This window comes from Chelmon rostratus, chromosome 11 (genome assembly GCF_017976325.1).
Source record: "Chelmon rostratus isolate fCheRos1 chromosome 11, fCheRos1.pri, whole genome shotgun sequence".
Taxonomy (NCBI): Eukaryota; Metazoa; Chordata; class Actinopteri; order Chaetodontiformes; family Chaetodontidae; genus Chelmon; species Chelmon rostratus.
The window spans coordinates 14,040,877-14,059,438 of NC_055668.1; the positions used below are offsets into that span (position 1 = coordinate 14,040,877).

An 18,562-nucleotide genomic window follows, 5' to 3' on the forward strand; every position below is an offset into this window, starting at 1 on the left:
ACATGAGGGAGGTTGAACCGTTGGCGCATTTTGTGTTTGTCCTCTTAAAAAGCAATAAACCAGTCCTGCTTGCAGAAAGACCATCTGCTTATTTACCTGTCCGTGTCGCTTGTTTTGCCTCGTCAGAAGCGTAAAAAATATCCTTGGCAGAGTTCAAAGCTTCTTAGCGAACCATCGTGCTCGATTAGTTTCCCTGCTCCTTGGATCGTTTAGTACGCCTGCGCCGAGCTCTGTTTACAATACGCTTGACAAGAGAGGCGTTGTGTGTGTTGCTTCATTGATTCTGGTAAGTGTGCCTTTATTACGAAACTGCTCTTTTAACTTTAAATCGCAGCTACAGCTTCTAGCAGGTGCACCTGCCTAAACAAGCTTCACTATCTGTAGGCTCAGACTCAATCAATCAAAGACTAAACCTTAGCCGAGCTAACTGCTAATCTACGACAGGGTAGTCAGTGTCGACGTGCCGCCTGTGAGCAACAGTAACTTTGTAGGACACTGAAAGTATGCATTCATTATGTAATCATCTCAGCCTCAAAATTGCTACGTTATGCAAGGCCTACTCGGTTGCAATTGTAAGTGTAGCCTGTAGAGCCATCAGTTCATGTCATTGATTACAGATTGACAGTAACAAGGTCATCATGGGTCAGTAGTGGAAGTCTTCAGGACCGAAGTACACCGAGTAAAAGGTCAGCCCTCAAAAACAAGAAAAAAAGCAATCAAATCAGAGAAATTGTACTTAAAATAAGCCAAATTACCTGACAACATTTGCCAAGATATTTAAAGCTAGTAAAAATATGGAGTCTTATATAACCCACAGTTAGGCCAGTCAGAAAGTCCCTTTCTCTGGGTACAAAGAAATTCTGACTTCGACAAAGCAGCTTTGTGCTTGTCAGTGTTGATCTAACAGCCTCATAATCCTGGAAATTTTATTTTGAAGCATAACGAAACCTCAGTGAGAAGTTCTACTATTTATTGAGCTAATTAAGGAAAAAAGCTCACTTGGATTTTGCTTTTTACAATAAGTATCAATGTCGCATGTTAAAAATGACAAGTATCAAGTAAAAATCCTGTATTCAGAATTAGAGTGTTGTTGTTTTTTTATGTATTTCTGAATTTTGTAATAGAAAATATGAGGCTCTTCAGATTGTTGTATTATTGATTATTATAACAGATGCATTAACATGTACGCAGCATTTTGGTTGCTTGTGGTGGAGTTGGAGCTGCTTTTACTATTCAGTACTTTTCAGTCATTGAGTCTGTAAGAAATCATATTTTAAAAGCTGATCGCATGTTTTATATGAAAAGTCTTCAAAGCAGCTGGTAACCACAGCTGACACATAAAAGTAGCGGAGCAAGAAGTACAGCATTTCCCCCTGAAGTGTAGTGAGGTATAAAGTAGCATCAAAATACTCAAGTAAAGCACCTCAGAACTGTACTTGAGTACAACTACTTGATTACTTTCCACCTCTAGCTGCTACATGATCATTCATCCTAGCACGGTATACATATCAGCTCTGCTCTCCTCGATGACGTGTCATCGTTTACAAAGTGTTGGGCAGCACTACATCATGGTTGGCATTACCCGTGCTGACAGCTCCTCTCACTGCTCGCCCTGCAGACGCATTCAGAGAATCTAGACCCTTCCTTGTGTCGCAGGCGTGAGCATCTGTCTCTATTGGCTGCTGCTGCTGCAGTGTTTGGGGGTTTTTTTCAGCTCTTTGTCCTTCCCAGTTGTGAAGTGTCAGAACACAAATGCATTTGGTTGATTTACTGTCTGAGACCGGATAAGCTCACTCCCAGGAGAAAAAGTATTTCTTCGCAATTTGGAAACCGAGACAAGTTAGTATAAGACATTTTTACAATTGGTTATAGACCTAAGACAGATTTTATCCTTCTTAAACATATTAAGTAGTTTTTTTTCTTCTTTTTTAATACACAGTGTGTGAATTTCTCTGTGTGGCATTTGATAAACTGTCTTATATGTTTGTGTTTTCAGTGTAATTTATGTGTTGATGTGTTTAGGGAGCTTAGGGTGCAGGAACAGGAAGTATGCTTGCAAATGGTGAACGTTCACACTCCAGTAAGATGATTAAAATAAAAAACACACATTTTATACTTCATGCTTTTAGCGCGCTGTAATTTTGATATCACATTCTGCAATGCGGGTAGTAGATTCTTACTGTAAGCATAATTCAAACCTGGCTAACTGGTTTAAGTGCAGGTATAATGTTTTGTCTCTATAGTCTAGACGTAAATAAGGATGGCAAGGTGTTTTTCTCTTGTGAAATCAGATGAAGGATCATTGAAAGCGGGGGTTACAGTAGAGGTGGGTTGTATTGTCTGTGGCATAACTTTCATAGAAAAGACTTGTGTTTCTGTCTTTCAGTGAAATATCGAGGCTGTTTGTAGTCAGAGGGTCAGACTTTTTCCACGGTCCAGATGCTGGCTCTGTCCAGGTGTTCGGCAGCTTTGAGGTGGAGGCTGTCCCTGCGCTGCTCTGCCCTCTCTCTGGGGAGGGCTACCACGAGCAGCCAGCCCTCCACCGCAGCCGGGCCTCAGTTTCTAAGACCCCAGACTGCTCTGTTTCACCAAAGTGAAGCCAAAGCCAGTCCTGAGCCAAGCAAGCCCGCTTCAGGCAAGGACACATTTGACTGTCTATACAGTTAACTGCTCTCCACTGTATCGCGTTCCACTTTGTGCCAAAATGACTATAGACCTTAGTTACAATTATTTTAGTTCTCAAGCACTGATACAGTTTTTATTGTGTGTAATGATTTAAAGTTTAAAGATGAGGTTAGGAGTTTTATGCACTGTTGATATTTTATACAAACAGTACTTTGAGCTGAAACTATTAGTTGATTCATCAATAAGTAGACTGAGAGAAAATTGATTTGCAACTATTTTTTTTTCAACATTTCAAAATTAAATGCTTCTGCCTCTCAGTTGTGGATATTTGCTGGTTTTGACAGTAAACTAAATATCTTTGGATTTTTTGGAGTCTTTGTTGGACAAAAAAGACATCTGAAGACATAACCCCGGGATCTGGAAAATTCTTCTGACATTTTATAAACCAAGCAAATTAATCAAGATAATTAAGGCTGATCAGTTGATGATGAAAATAACTGAGCAGACCTACTTTACACTGCAGGATTTTCTAAAGAATAGAATTGAAAGCACAACAGACTACACAAACAAAGGTCCCAGATGACTCACACAGCGTCAGTCAGATATAGTGTCTAAGAACTGTAGTTATCTCGTCACGTTTAGTAGCATCTTATTTCTGAAGTAAGTATGTGAGCTATTTAATCTCATGGCTGAGGTTTAGATAAGGGTAAGGTGAGAATAGGATATGCTGGTGAAAAAGCAACGCACAGACAGACTGAGGGAGGACTACGCTCAGTCTGCAGGCTGGGTCTTGTTAGTCTCTTGGCCTCAGGGAGATTTGAGGTCTCCTTGTTTTCCATGAACTGTGCACTTATCTACTAGCCTGCGCATCTAGCGGCCCAACTGCAGTCGCCAATGTGAAAGAAAACTGCAAAACCTGTGTTTTCAAAGTAAAAAAAAAAAATGTGTCTCTTTCATTATTTCATTACACAGTCCTCTCCCTGTGTTGTCACCTTTTTGTGCTGCAGTGTTGTCCTCTGCGTCCGGGCTGGAAGGGGAGCTGCTCGAGATGGGGATGTGGTCTTTGGGTCTGGGCGCTGTCGGAGCTGCGCTTGCCGGGATCTTCCTGGCCAACACTGATCTGTGTCTGACTAAAGCTGCCAATGCATCACTGGAGCACCTTGAAGATACCAACCTGCGCTCCACCGTAGATGGTAGGCAGGCTTTCTGATTGGCCGTTAAAAATGTCACCACTACCAGTACGTCCATTTACACTTTATATCAAGGTACACATATTCACCATTAAATATTGCGTATTAGCATGCATATTAGTAGCATATTGGCTTTTTATTAGTCATTATAAAACACTTATTAATGCCTGCATTACAATATTCTACAATTACAAGTTTTCCCTAGATACCCTCCTAATTACTGCTCATTTATAGTAAGAAAGGATGTTGTTGTACATGAATTCTCATTTTACTAACCCTGAATAACCCTAGCCCCCAGAACAAGGCATTATTAAGTGCTTTATAAAAATAAGCAGCTAGGCAGCGGTGAAATGTGTACCTAAATGTAAAATGTGACCCCTGTTTGTCTTGACACCGGCTGTTGTTAAACCCATTAGGAGGAGAATTAGCATTACATCAGCACAAGAATCAGCCAGTTTGCAGTTTTCTTTACTGCTGCATGTTTGTATGCATTGTCCATGCTGTGAATGAAGTTTTGTCTGGCATTTAAGGCAAAGCTGCTTTCTTAAATCTGCTGGTATTACAGATGATCACTGGAAAGGCCTTTGCCCGAAGCTTCAGGTCGAGTTACTGTGTTATTCTTAAGTGTTCTCAACGTATCGATGTTTCCACGTGACCATGAACTTTTTGCTTGTACGCTTGAATTCTTGCAACAGTAAAACCCATGAAAACCCTTGTGAATTTTTAATCGGAGACACGTTAGACCGGAGCCTTGTTTTATAAGCGGTTTCCTCTTGTTTTGTCTGCAGATGGCAAGGTCATCAAAGCAAAGAGCCTGTGGCAGACGAACGGGGCCGTGGTCATGGCCGTACGACGGCCTGGATGATTTCTGTGCAGAGAGGTGACGGAGAGGGCACTACGCATGACTTTGAGTTGACATTTAAACATCATATGTGGGTAATATATTCCTGCCGGTATAATCTTTCTCTGTCTCTGCAGGAGGCCTCTGAGCTGTCCTCTCTGAAGCCCCAGCTGGAAGAGCTCGGGGTCCCTCTGGTCGCTGTGGTGAAGGAGAACGTCGGCACAGAGATCCAGGACTTCAGGCCGCACTTCGATGGGGACATCTACGTAGATGAAGAGGTGAGCAGTGGTGGACAGCGTCACATCTTCCAGATCTCACCCTCATGTCAGTCAGTTTAAACATAAAAACATAAAACTTCCTACAGGAAGACTTAGGGCAACATGCGCTAGCTGCAACAGTAGGGCTGCAGCTAGCGAATGTTGTCACTATCAATTCATCTGCAGAATATTTTTTCTTTAATCAAAGATTTCTTAGATAAACATTCAGAAAAACAGAAATTATTTACATTTGGGAAGCTAGTAAATAATTAATCAATTATCAAAATGGTCATTGATTGACTTTCTATCAGTTCAGCTATAGTGAGGTTGATCTCCACCTGCATTAGAGTCTCGGTTAATTGAGCAGTTTTTATCGTTTTTTAATGGTCCTTTTAAGGAACTTCGGCTATTAATTATTAGTTATTGCTGGAAAATGAAAATCGGTTACATATTATCTGCCAACGGGCAACCTGATATTCGGTAAATTAATTGATAAAGTCAGTTTGGCTGTTAAAGTTTGTGAAGTAAATCCACTGTCTTAGAAAAAGCCAGACTGTGACCTGAAAAAGCAAATTCATCCTGTCCTTAAAACTGTGCGATTGTAGAAGCACTTCTATGGCCCGCTGCAGAGGAAGATGGGGGGCCTGGGGTTCATCCGCCTCGGAGTGTGGCAGAACTTCATGCGGGCCTGGAGGTCCGGCTACCAGGGCAACATGAACGGCGAGGGCTTCATCCTGGGGGGAGTGTTTGTCATCGGAGCAGGGGACCAGGTAGCGTAGCAAGCATCTGGACTTGGTAAAAGCTTTCACTGAACGTGCCTGTATTTTAACTGCGTGTTGTGTTCGCAGGGGATTCTCCTGGAACATCGCGAGAAGGAGTTCGGGGATAAGGTGCAGACCTCAGATGTGTTAGCGGCCGTTAAGAAAATTGTGCCCGTGAAATAAGGTTTAGATCAAAGTAGTACATTTAGATCAAAGTTTAGATCAAAACTAGAATTAAGGAGTAATTTTTAACTTGACACGTTGAGTTGCAAAGTCCATCCATCACTGACATACTGATATTATAATAACATAAATATGCTAGAGTTGTCCAATATCACAACATTGTGTGTCTTTTGCATATTAATTTACTGTTGGTTATGAAATCCATGCTGTGAAATACAGAATTTGTCAGTTTCCTCTTTACTTCTGCAGACACATACTATTTTTTTTCAGACGGGTATTAAAAACAGGTAGAAAGGAATTTAAAGGCAGCATTTTCATTCAGGTACGTCGACCATAAGATCACTTGAATTTGTCCCTTTAGAGAAGAACATACGTCATTCTGCTGGATTACACGTTTGATTCAATATTCTATGAACTCAGTCTGCCAGTGGCACATTTCTGTTAACGTTCATATGCGTTATCTCTGTTTGCTTCTCCTGGTCAGGCACCACAATGGGCCCCAGACACGGCAGACGAGTGTGTTTGTGTGGTCTGTGTGTGTGATAATGATAACCTGACTCTAAACTCAACACTGAGAGGAGCAGGTTTGATGCTCGAACACATGCAGGTCCAGCCGCCGTCGCCCGTGTTTGAGGAGTGTTTGTGGTGTCTGAAGCAGGTGTCGCGTGCATATGTGTGTGTGTGTGCGTGAGAGAGATTGTGTGTACCTGTACATGTGAATACTAGCTGCAGAAAATTACAATAAAGAAGACCTCATCACCATATCCTCACTGTGCTGCCAAGTGTTTAATTTTAAGATTTCATCTGTATGTTGGGGAGACACAAAATTAACAACTCTTGTCAGACAAACAAATCTAAAACTGGACTTCTGTATGTTCCTTTCTACCATGGCCACAGGAAATTCTCAATTCTGATTGGCTAGCAGGTGTAGATTCATTTTTAGTAGCTGGGCTGTAAAACCACACACTATGACGCAGAGTTTTGCTGTTCTACATTTGCACGCTCATATGCAGGTTCTTATCCCTTATAAGATTAGACTTTACTGATCTCACACTGGGGAAATTTACTTACAAATGCAGGAAATAAAAAGGAGAGGTAGAAAAAGATTAACAGTAAATATATTAAAGAGGCTATGTACATTATATACAAAAGAATATAAAAAGTCTTGCCTTGGCTCACTTTCACAGTGGATTTGAACTGCACATGGGTAAGATATGAATAATAAAATACGCTGTCTTTGTACTATGGCACAGTAGAAAATAAGACGGTAAATATATAATGTAATATACAATATATAGCACAATAAAAATATATAAGCACAGTATGTATTTCATGCATTTATGTAAGTTGTTAAAAGTTAGCTTAATTCTTAATGACTGGATGAATTTCAACACTAAGATTATTGTGCTTATGAGGCTGTACATACATATTCTTGTCATTTGTGTAAGACCGCAGCAAAAAACAGTTTATATTCAAAACACATTTTTCTAGTAAAAAATGTGAGCATTATTTAAACTGTATTACAGCTATAGAAACAGAACATCCACATACTGAAAACTGAAGTTTTCACTTTATGTTGAAAGCTGGGGATGGGTTCAAACATGTCGGTAAAAATTCACCGTTCTCACATTTAAATCACTAATCCTGGAAATTATTTTATCCTCAGACTAAACCAAGACATCCCCTGACTTACTGCAGATGTGGAGTACAGTCATGTTTGTGTTTCCAGGCTGCGTTGTTCCATTTGATGTATGTGGCCAAAACAGTCATCTAACAATTCCGATGACATTCATGGTTTAATCTCAGTTTGATCTGACTGCTTCACGGTGGCTGTTGAACAATCCAGCCTTATCAGATCAGTGCTGTGTAACTGTAATACTCACTTCTTCGTTCTCTGGCTTTTAAAAGCAGGAGGACGCTATTATATTCACAACATTCAGTGTTTAATAACAGTGCATTAAAGAGACGGGTTTGGACATTAATGTTACATATTTTATTCTATTGCTCTGAGTCAAATACATTTCACATCGAGGAAATATATTTCAACACAATACAAAAAGGAGGGGGAAAACACTTTGCACCAATACTGACAGGACTGCATGTATGTAAGTTGCATGTACATGAAATAACTGAAACATTCATGGAGTGTACCAATAACAGAGATTGTCTTTACATTAGTGGCTTCAATATGCAAAGATGTGACACTTTTTTTCACGAAGTGCACAACCAAAAGTTAGAAATTAGTGGGTTTTTAACCAGTACGGCATCTTGAACTGGCATTATGTGGAGTGAAGTCAAAAATATGACTTAAAATGTGTGCTGGGATTTATTCAAATCTTTGATCTGTTAACTGTGTGTTAATGACGATAATTTGAAACATTTGGTGTGCTGTTGAGTGTTGTAAAAAACAAAACAAAACAACCTAAAACATGTTTTTGCATGAGAAAAGCCTGGCAGAAGGTCCACACGATAAAGCTGAAATGAAAACTTTGAAAAGCTACACGCTTCTTCTCCTTAGTCCTGTACAATTCATACCCGTCTCATCTTTGGCTAGATCTATGGGTGCGACATGTTATGCTGGTACAGTACAGTCACAAGCCGTGACACACGTTTAGAAATGTGTTTGAATGCCGACAAGTTTTGTTCTCGACACTTTTGCGCCATAAATCAAAGAGCAGATAACAAAACAAAGGAAAAAGGCAGAAATAAATCTACTTGGTTATAAGCAAAGAAAAGCTGCCAGACAATGAATGAATTATGAATTAGCAGTAACATGACCATAGTTCATTTAACATTATCTAGCATGACAAATACAATCTTCCATATACACTTTAAAAGGCTTCTTTTTGAATAGCAACACAAATCCAACTAGCTCCTACAGCAGCACAGCAAAGGTTAAATAGTACAGATTCACCATCGGCAGGAAACACCCCAAACACAACACACAATAACCGCCATCAGCACTGAGAACAGACAAAAATGTCTGAGAAAGTTTCCAAAGGGAGTTAAAGGTTTATATGAAGATATGACAATGGAGAGCTGAAAGACGACTTTCATTCCAAAATGAGATGCCATTATTCAAAAATAATAGAAAGATCCACATTCTCATACAGGAGGAGGGAGTCATATAAACATCCGCTCTTTCAGGACAGTCGTACAGGCCTATAAAATGTGATGAATTTCAGGTGGTCACATTTTTCAAAAACAGATCTGATAGCGCTTTGGAATTAAACCCTTCAAGTTTAGGATCACATGCAAACACAATCATTGTGTGCATTTCTGTTGATTCGTTAAACAGTTGTGCAGCTGCTACAATCCCTTTCCAGCCACAGTCACCTTAAATTAATGATTGTACAGCTTCACTTGTGTGACAACAGAAGCATGATGGAGATGAATTAAGTATGACTATACAATCTTACTGTTGGGTGTAGTAGTGATTACCATACACAAAACGTCACTGTGCACAAACATCAACTAATAGCAGGTAATCTGTGACTGCGTCCGCTGTATCCAGGCAGACTGAGGAACGCTCCTCTAATCTAATCATTAGCCCTGAAGCAAGAGGTGCACTCGCTCATTTTCAACACACCTGTGTACTCCTGTGACACGAGCAGCTGACATTGTTTTCAGGATACATAGGTGGAGCCACCTGGTGGATTCACTACGAGAGGCACACCTTGAACTTAAAATCTCTAAAATCCCTCATGCATATGTGCTCCATATACTGTGCGTCATATATAAATATATTTATAAATATATCCCCTTAAAATATACTTATTTTTACATAATCCAGACTGACAACACTGCTAAATTTAGCTGACTATTTCCTCACTTACACAATCTATCACTATCTCAGCACATTGGACAGTCAAGTGTTTGACAGTGTGAATGAATTTGGTCAGAGAAGCTCAAAGTCAGGCGAACTGTTCACTTCAACAGAGCAACAACAGAGGCTGTGCAGTTACACACTACCCTGACCAAGAAATAAGCATTTCATACTTTGACTTTGTCATGCAACATAAGCTACTTCCATTTGGTACAATGGGACGTCAACAGCTCTGGTGCAAACCACAGTTTTGCAGAAGGCTAGCTGGCTGTTGCACGTAAAAACCCATTATCTCCAGCTTTGAAGAACTGAAACTGCAGCTTTGACTTCTCTTAGCCTGCTCGTGCAGTCCCTCGACAACAGCTACATTTCCTCTTAGCAACAACATGTAGTCACAACACAGTATATTCCTCCACCTGACACCGCCACCAAACCAGCACTACCACCTACAACAATTCATCAGTAAATATAGTGACTGCACTAGTTCATAAAGTGATTTCAAAATGATAAAAGGCCTTGAAAGCCTTGAAAGTACATATTTACGTTCATTAAATTCACACTCATTAGTGTTTGCTGATGTACTCTATGGCTGTGCTTTGTGAGGTTTTGCAGTATAATTCCTACATATTTTCTTTGCCACATGTACCTAGCACCTTTAATACCTTGTCTATGAATATGAAGGGGCATAAGTACACTTCAAGGACTGTTGAAGAGTGTAAGAAGCTGCACCACAAGGAGTAAAACAAAAGAGAAAGTCATTCTTCAAGGGTTGGACTATAGAGCTAATTAACACACTGGTTTTTCCAGTAAAACTGCACAGTGGATGAACCTAAACAAGCTCTAGTCAGTGTTTAACAGCTTAAAATATTACTTGTCAGAACAGAATAATGCAACCATCACTAGGCAAGAATTGAAGAGAGGGAATCTAACACAAGGCAAAAAAGAGGACGTTACATTCAGAAGCAAGTACATACATGATTCACAAGCACAAGCCTTCATTTTAAACTGGAGATGGAAATAATTTATCAGAGGACTTAAAACTTGCATAAACCTGAATGCAACGTGAAATATTGGTGAATGAAACACAAATCAGTAACTTCATGAACTGCCACCCTGTGGGCAGTTTGACCAAAGGAAGACAGAAAACACAACACAAAACAACAAAATAAAATAAAAATAAAACTCAGGAGTCAGTTTTTCTTCTCTAAGGATTATGTGCAAAGAGAACTATCAGTGATCTTCCTTCTCAGAGTGTTTTGTCTTCCTTGCAGTGAATCCTCTACTCTTACACTTGGAGCAGCTACATGCATTGCAATACAAAAGAACAATGCAGCAGTACACATAACAAACAAACAAAAAAAAAAAAATGTTTTGCCCTCCCACTTGTGCCAACATATGACATTGCATATGTTGTGTGTGTGTGTGTGTGTGTGTGTGTGTGTGCGCATGGAGATGTGTTGGCTGGTCCTACAGGCCCTTGTTGAAATAGACGGTGGTGGTGTGGGGACTGGCCTGTCGTATCCTCTCCTGCAGATCTGCTTCCAGCCCGCTCAGGCTCATAGAGCTATGAAGAGATGGTTGAACATTGTTTAAAAACAAAAAGAAAAAATGCTAAGACTTTACGTACGTACTTTGCGTGATTGTAGGTACCTTTTCTGTGGGAAGAGGGCGCAGCACAGAGGAGTTGCAAACACCAGGCTGAAAATAGCGGATGGAGAGGGTTGTTTTAGATGCCTGCACTCATTCAGACACTTAATAAAACAACCATAGATAATATTATGTGTGATTTACTTACCACAGACCAACAAGCCCCACCTGAACAGGAGCGTTTAGAATTGGGAATCGCTATAGAGACAAAATCAAAGAGGGAAGAACTGTAGTGAATCAGGCAGACAAATCAAAAGTTTCTCTGCAGGGACACAAGCATTCGATGTATGTGTAACATGTGACAGGACTCTTTTCAGCCTCACAAAACCAAGCTACACCCAGTAAATCCACTGACTAAACAGACAGCAGTATGACAGTCAGGCATGCAGTCTGCTTACCTTCATGAAAGCTCTCTTCTCCAGAGCATTCATAATAACAGGGGGGATAGCTGTGAAAGACATAAATAAGTGAGGTGAGGGGAGAAGAACTGCATGTGAACAGGTTTTACGTTATGCTGTCCCTTTGTGACATTAGTGTATGTGCGCTGAAAACAGCTGCTTGCTGCAGCCATGAATGGTACCGTGAGAGCAGCGAGAGTGAACCCAAACAGCAAAGTGGGTGAAAAACATAAATTATAGCCGCTTTAACAAACTAGCAGATATAATGCTGACATTACCCATTGCTGGCACCGCCATGCCGATTCTTGACACCACCACCTGCACGATGGCCTGCTTGGCAGCATTTGGAGACTCTCCTAACCTGTTTCCATTCTCATCTGTCACAGGGATACCGTACTTCAACTCCCTGGAAGAATGGAGGAAAAAACTTATGTAGCTTATGTAGAGCAGTTGTAACAGCATCACAGTTCCTAAAAGTACCTGAGTGAGCAAAGCGGAGGCTTTTACTTTCGGAGACCTCACCTCTGTCTCATGAAGGGAATGTTGATACAGTTAGCAGCAGCAACAGCAGCAAAAGGGACAAACCGGCTGACGATTGGAGGGAGACGCTGCAAAGACGGGACAGAATCAGCGACACACTCAGACAATCAGCATCCAATCTCTGCACAAATATACAAATATGTAGTGTATATGCTGACCAGTTTCTCAGTATCTGAGTCACTTTTGTTTTACGTCATCTGTTTATTCAATTGAATCACAGGCATTACCGTAGCTAGAGACTTGAGTCCCAGGGCAGTGACTACAGCTCCAGTAGTAGCACTGATGTAGGCTGCACCAAGCTGACTGTGAGGAGACAGATGCATTAGACACATGTCGCACATTGGTCACCCACTTCCGATTTCAACATTTTCACACAACATAAATAGCTGACTTATGCTACATCACATGACAGCGACTGACAATCTACTCAAGTGAAACATTTCAAGTTACCTCGGTAAGAGTGTGAATTCATGCTCTATATGAATTATCAATGACATGCTTACTCCATGAATATGCATTTGCATGTTCTGAAGGTGACCCTGTTCTTCATAAATTAAAAAAATACATTTCTGGAGCATCTGAAGGATGCATTTTGTGGCATAATGATAAGAGTATGCAAATGTACGCAGGCTGACCTGACATCAATCGAGAGCATATAACCTATGTCAACATGAGTGCATGGTGACATGGGGCTGAACATGCTTAACAGTGGAACGTAATACCGCCGTGAGGGAGAGGACAGCAGCTCCCACAGCTTCCTTACAGACACTAGTTTAGAGGGAGGGCAGGAATGATCTAGAGTGGAAGTGAAGTGAGAAGTCCTCCCTACTTCACAGTCATGGGGGCATCTCCGCTGCGGTTGGTATAGTTGACAACAGCGTTGAAGGACTGGTTAACCCACTGCCAGAACACCACGGCCGGAGTCGTCCTGTAAACACAAGGGAACGACAACAATCAACGCAGCAGTTTAGTTTTAATTGAAGCTGGTTTGCACAAGTGAAAGATCAAGACACCTGTTTGTGCAATGGAGCACTATAAACACACAACAACACACATGGATAGAAATGTCTGCAACTGCAACATGTTGATCGTCTTGTAGCGCTATATCGTACAATATATCAGACTTTCCTGTATTTTGCATATTCTTTCTTTTGACAAATACTGTTGTGCCTATTTTTACGAATTAAAAAATTTGAAATTTCACACTTTGGCACCCCAGTGCTAGTCTGGAAACATGAAACTGTGGTAAACCAAACAAAATTCCTTAAGTAATCTATTCTAATGATGTAAACTATGGAGGTCAAAAACTGTGTATATCAAGGCAGTGATGTGATTGGTTATTGCTTCAGTCTAGATGAGACTGAATAATCTATTCTAATGTATTTGTTTGATATCAAACACAATCTGTGACCATGTGATAAATATCTCAAACTACTACACTGATTATCAAAATTGTAAATTGGAGTCAATTGACTGGTTAATTAATGTGTTGTTTCAACACAATTTCACATGACTTCACAATCCGCTCAGCTGTCCAATGATTTATCAGTATTCTGTAGTGAGAGTGATTTTTTCATTCTTTAAGAGGATTTTCCCTTGGTGCTAGGATTAAAATCTCTATTTTTATGCAGCGCTGTATGCTGTATTTAGGTTACATTCAAAATCACATGGAAACAGTATCATATTTATTTAGAATATTGGCAGACAACATATTTTCATTTTTCTATTCTTATATTTTTCCATTGTGTTTTGATGAAGCCATGTTCAGTTAGGTGCTTCTGATATACTGAATCGTTTATTGAAACCTCTGCTGTACCTGTAGAAGGTGAGCATGCAGCCTGTGATGGACATGTTCATTGGCACCTGAGCAGACATCCGGCCAATCACAAACATCTTCTCTCCTGTGTCGGGGTGGAAGGCGGAGTCGTAGATGTATTTGGCCCTCCAGAGCTCATCCTCTGTCAGGCCAGGCTTCACGTGGCCGGCTCTGAAACAGTGAAAACAGTGGAGTATTTTCCACATAATTTAAAGTCACAGTAGTCACACAACCACAGCTTATTAGATTATCCACATCCCAGATATGCCTTCTTACTTATACAGCGTGTGAAATAAATGCATCTATACAAAATATGATTTGAACTAATTTTAAGGTTGATGTTCCCCCATTAAGGAAAAGACATTTCTCCCACTGGCACCTCCATTTTAGTGTAAATGGTACAACTAACCACCTAATTACCTGGCTGGTCACTTCAATTCTCATTTCTATTCATGCCATCCTGTAATCTCCTGACCCCCTTACCTGTAGTTCTCCATGATCACTCGGGCCTCCTCCAGAGTCTCAGAGGACAGCAGGACGTTCCGGGGGTCTGTGACCATGAAGAAGTGCTTTGCGCGCCCCATAAACGTGCCTTGATCCCATCTTGGCTCCTTGATGTTTATGTTGAGGGACAATTCTCCAGACATCCTGGCTTTCTTTGATTTGAATAGCAGACATGTTAATAAGTATTCACACTATGTAAGAAATGTATACTGGATTCACACGTGAAAACAAGTGTCCCATTTTGAGAATGTGTCCGTAGAATGATCTTGATTAAATTTTGGATTAACAAACATGCAGGTCCAGTTAGGGTACTGTACTTGGACAGGCTGGGTCCTTATTTGAAATTTTGCAATGCTAATGCTGTAATGAGGCCAGCATTTCAATACAGATGCCAAAACCAAACTTTCGATATTTTTAGAGTTATATACTGTACATGGCTTATCAGTGAAAACTGTTTTTAAAGGCCAGGTTCTCAAATGTTGAACAACACAAGAACCTTGTCTAAATACAATATAGTTTAAAAATGTGACAATCATTATTTTAATGGGGATCAGTCTGATCAAAAAAGAAGGACAGAACACTACAAATCTCCCCAGATGTTCGATGGGAATGTTTTCAATTATCTGTGCTATTTACACATTTTGGAGGATATGAGGTACTGATGCCCAGTCATACAGGTGAGGCTATTATTTTTTAAAAAACAAAACAAACACTGGCTGCACAGTTAAGCCTCTACCTCCATTAAGAGCTCTGCTGCATGCGATGCACAGAGGTGAAGCCCCCTCCCCCATCACTGAACAGCAGACAAGCATGTACACATACAGAAAATTATCCCTGCAGAATTAACCCAGCAACACACTAGTGGAACAGGTTTACTCTCCATTAGCATGTTCTGCCTCCTGATACATTCAGACATATAAGGACACAGTTAAAGGATGTTAAAGAATTCTTACTGTGTCAGATTAAAAACTGTTAGGAATGTAAGGTTGAGCCTGATCTCAGAGTTCTGGTTGTGGGCTGTGGGTACAAGATAAAAGGAACAACAATGAAAAACAAACTGAAATGTAGGTCAGCACTTGTGGAGTTTCTACATGAGGGTGACTATACCACCACTTGGGGTTACAGCAAATAATGATTTCCACTGTGCATTAACCTGCTGATTATTCTCCTGATTAATCAATTTGTCTTTAAAATGTCAATTGTGAAAAATGTCAGCTGCGATTTCTTACAGCCCACCGTGACTTCCTCACACTTTTGTATGGCAAACAGAGTCAAACCCAAAGGTTTTCAATTTAGTGTCACTTAACACAACAAAGGCTGCAGCTAAATTCTCACATTTTAAGAGCAGGAACAAGTAAGCATGAGACATTTTTTGTTGAAGAAATTACTTGAATGATCAATTATCAAAATTGTTAATTTTTGTTCATTTCAGCTATTTGGCTTTAAACATAATCAGCAAATGTATAGGAGCCACGTCTGTACACCAAACCATTACAAGAATGCACTCCTACAGTGTGTGTCCTGAGGCAGTCCATACAATGCTCAGTACATATGGAGGCCATAATTAACTGCAGTTAAGTCTGCAGACTGCCTATGCACAAATATATGTACGTCTCCAGGACGTACAAGGGCGGAATGACAAATAATATGGTGGATTCAAACACACAAACGTTGAATATTTTTTACTGAACACAAAAATTTTGATTGTTTTGCTCCACCTTCGGTGAAATACACCTCAAGCTGAAAGTCAAAGCGTCCACTATAACTACTTAGACAGCCGGTCCAATGTGTCACATTGTAAGTAGCCGATCAAAGAAACAGCGTGATACACTTGGTGACAGATGGGATTGGGGAAGTCACGACACGCTGCCGGCTCCTGTCGGCAAACACGCTAACGAATGCAGATAACAAGCTAGCAAGGCAGCTGATAATACCAGCGAAACTCAAACACTGAAGTACATAAATAATCAATGAGGACATTAAAACTAAATGAAAACCACACAACATCAAATGTAGAGTTGGACAGAACGATAAGAGGCTTGTCGTGCCATCAAAACAAACCACTTCAGTGTTCTCTTGGTAAACTGAAGTCAACCAGCTAGCTAGCCAGGTAGTTTACAAGCTACACAATATGATAGCACCTTAATTTGCGTTGCATGTGTACATATCGAGGCGGAGTAAACGTTAACGCAGTCGGATTGTGGTTCAAATTCATTAAAGATGTGAATTCAACCAGAACTGAAACGTACCTGGTTTCCTTTCTTCGTTATTTGAAAATGTATGACCTCTCAATATCACAGCACCACCGGGTGGATTGTGCTGCCTTCTGGTACTCTTGGGAGTATCGTAAAGCATAAATTCATCGTAAATTACGGAGAGGTAAACAGCAAAATGTATGTTACATTATTTTATGTCATACCAAACTCGTTTAAAATCTAGACCACATGTATATAATGATAATTTGATAGTTCTAATGACATCTGTCGGACAAAATATGTGATAAATCAGTAACAGTCATGATTAACTCCACTCTGTTGAAGTATAGCTAATATTTGTCCGTCTAGTATTATCTGTAAAATCAGAGAATAGAAATATTGATTATTCGTCTGCAACGTCATTGTGAAATTTGAGAAAAGTTGAGAAAATGTAAGAAAACACGGTCAAAATAGTCTCATAGATAGTCGCATTTTTTTATATCTGATCTTCTCTGAGGCTTTTGAATGCAGCACGGGCGGGGAAACGCGGGGCGGTGTTCGTCACGGAGGACGTGAGTCGCTGAAAGCCAGACAACACATGATTGTTTAAAGAAACAGCTGACTGGCTCTGGGACGTTTTACACTTGGATGAATTTCTGAAAGTAATTAAAAAAAATGCATTTAAATATCTTAAAGACGACAAAACATGAATGTGAATAATTATGTTGAACAAAGTTTTGGGAAAGATTTAGAGGAATATTTATAATTTAGGCCACAGCATGCAGCTACTGCAAACCTCCCGCTTTTTTTCATGATACAGAGTCTGAGAAAGAAGTAACTAGAAATGAAAAAGGGGTCAAGAGTGTCTGGGAAGCATGGACATTACTCTCAGTAGTCTCTCTTTTCTTTAATTATATTTTTGTCATACCCATTCCGGTTGTATTTATAGTATCTATTTTAAAACAAATCTCATAAAGTCATGTTCATGGTCTAGATTCCTGCTTAACTGCAGTATATTTACTTTTATTAATATGACCAATCAATTCCTTAGAGATTAAGTCAGATTCACTGTGCTCTGCATGGATGTTGTGAATGTGATAGGCTATAACACCGCTGACCACCAGGTGGGGTTGTTTACCCATCTCAAAAGCATGGTGGAGGCAGCCAGGATGATCCACGCAGCTCAGTTTTTCCACCTCTCTGCAGTTTTACTGTAAAAATATGGGCTTAATGAACACTTTCATGACAAGGTTTACCCGAGGACAAACTGAAAGCGACTTGAGAGAAAACTTTGAGCCGGTGTTACTGTAATGTCGGTGCCATTAGCGCACTTAATCACCACTAGTCCACCGCTAATGACTGCACAGCTGCAGGGGCTTATGTGAAAGGCTTACTCCTCCTAAGACAATGATGGTCACCTGGAGAACAAATGAGGTGGCACTAATACTCCGGATGTGTCCGATAATGCGTCAGCGGGGCGGACAGGTGAGCTCATCCGGCAAGATACGGGCACAGCAGGTAACGCTGTCACACTTTGTTTGCTTTTAAACGATATGTCACGATGTTACAGTTGAGTCATAGGCGTTTTTGTAACGTTTCCCGGTTCCAGGTGTCAACAGGAAGAAGTTTAGACTGAAAACGAGACGCGGTGCAGTTTTGTCAACAAGTAGTCCAGAAGTTTAGTTAGTTAACGTGCATGAATAGATGATAATTAACCTCAAAGCTTGTTCATGTGCACTATCTCCTAGTCGCTGTCCATGGTGCTGGTTGATAGAAAAA

At 40.3% G+C, this 18,562-nt stretch overlaps 2 protein-coding genes across 5 annotated transcripts; one reads left to right on the forward strand and one right to left on the reverse strand.

Annotated features, from left to right (window-relative positions):
* The first annotated feature begins 217 nt into the window (after positions 1 to 217).
* Positions 218 to 6,614, forward strand: LOC121613810 (peroxiredoxin-like 2A). 4 transcript variants are annotated; one of them, XM_041947454.1, is made up of 7 exons: positions 239 to 286; positions 2,387 to 2,635; positions 3,633 to 3,818; positions 4,604 to 4,695; positions 4,794 to 4,934; positions 5,519 to 5,683; positions 5,762 to 6,614. In XM_041947454.1, exons 2-7 carry the CDS (start codon positions 2,440 to 2,442, stop codon positions 5,855 to 5,857), a joined length of 876 nt encoding a protein of 291 aa, XP_041803388.1. In that variant the 5' UTR covers positions 239 to 286; positions 2,387 to 2,439; the 3' UTR covers positions 5,858 to 6,614. The 4 variants fall into 4 exon arrangements, with proteins under 4 accessions (XP_041803390.1, XP_041803388.1, XP_041803387.1 ...); XM_041947453.1 differs by lacking the exon at positions 239 to 286 and adding an exon at positions 1,649 to 1,839; XM_041947456.1 differs by lacking the exon at positions 2,387 to 2,635 and having other exon boundaries at positions 218 to 286.
* A 1,215-nt stretch (positions 6,615 to 7,829) lies between these two features.
* Positions 7,830 to 16,917, reverse strand: sfxn3 (sideroflexin 3). Its single transcript, XM_041947203.1, has 11 exons — positions 16,838 to 16,917; positions 14,568 to 14,740; positions 14,085 to 14,255; positions 13,098 to 13,196; positions 12,496 to 12,571; positions 12,251 to 12,336; positions 12,007 to 12,134; positions 11,729 to 11,778; positions 11,479 to 11,528; positions 11,334 to 11,381; positions 7,830 to 11,247 (listed from the first exon to the last, which is right to left on the reverse strand). Exons 2-11 carry the CDS (start codon positions 14,729 to 14,731, stop codon positions 11,151 to 11,153), a joined length of 969 nt encoding a protein of 322 aa, XP_041803137.1. The 5' UTR covers positions 14,732 to 14,740; positions 16,838 to 16,917; the 3' UTR covers positions 7,830 to 11,150.
* Positions 16,918 to 18,562: the final 1,645 nt, after the last annotated feature.

What these genes read in the sequence shown, in the direction of transcription:
- sfxn3 (XM_041947203.1), bottom strand. Translation starts at nt 14,731, where the DNA reads ATGTCTGGAGAATTGTCCCTCAACATAAACATCAAGGAGCCAAGATGG. An exon ending in GTGATCATGGAGAACTACAG is followed by an intron (nt 14,256 to 14,567) that starts GTAAGGGGGTCA and finishes TCACTGTTTCAG; the next exon opens with AGCCGGCCACGTGAAGCCTG. An exon ending in AGAAGAGAGCTTTCATGAAG is followed by an intron (nt 11,529 to 11,728) that starts GTAAGCAGACTG and finishes TTGTCTCTATAG; the next exon opens with CGATTCCCAATTCTAAACGC.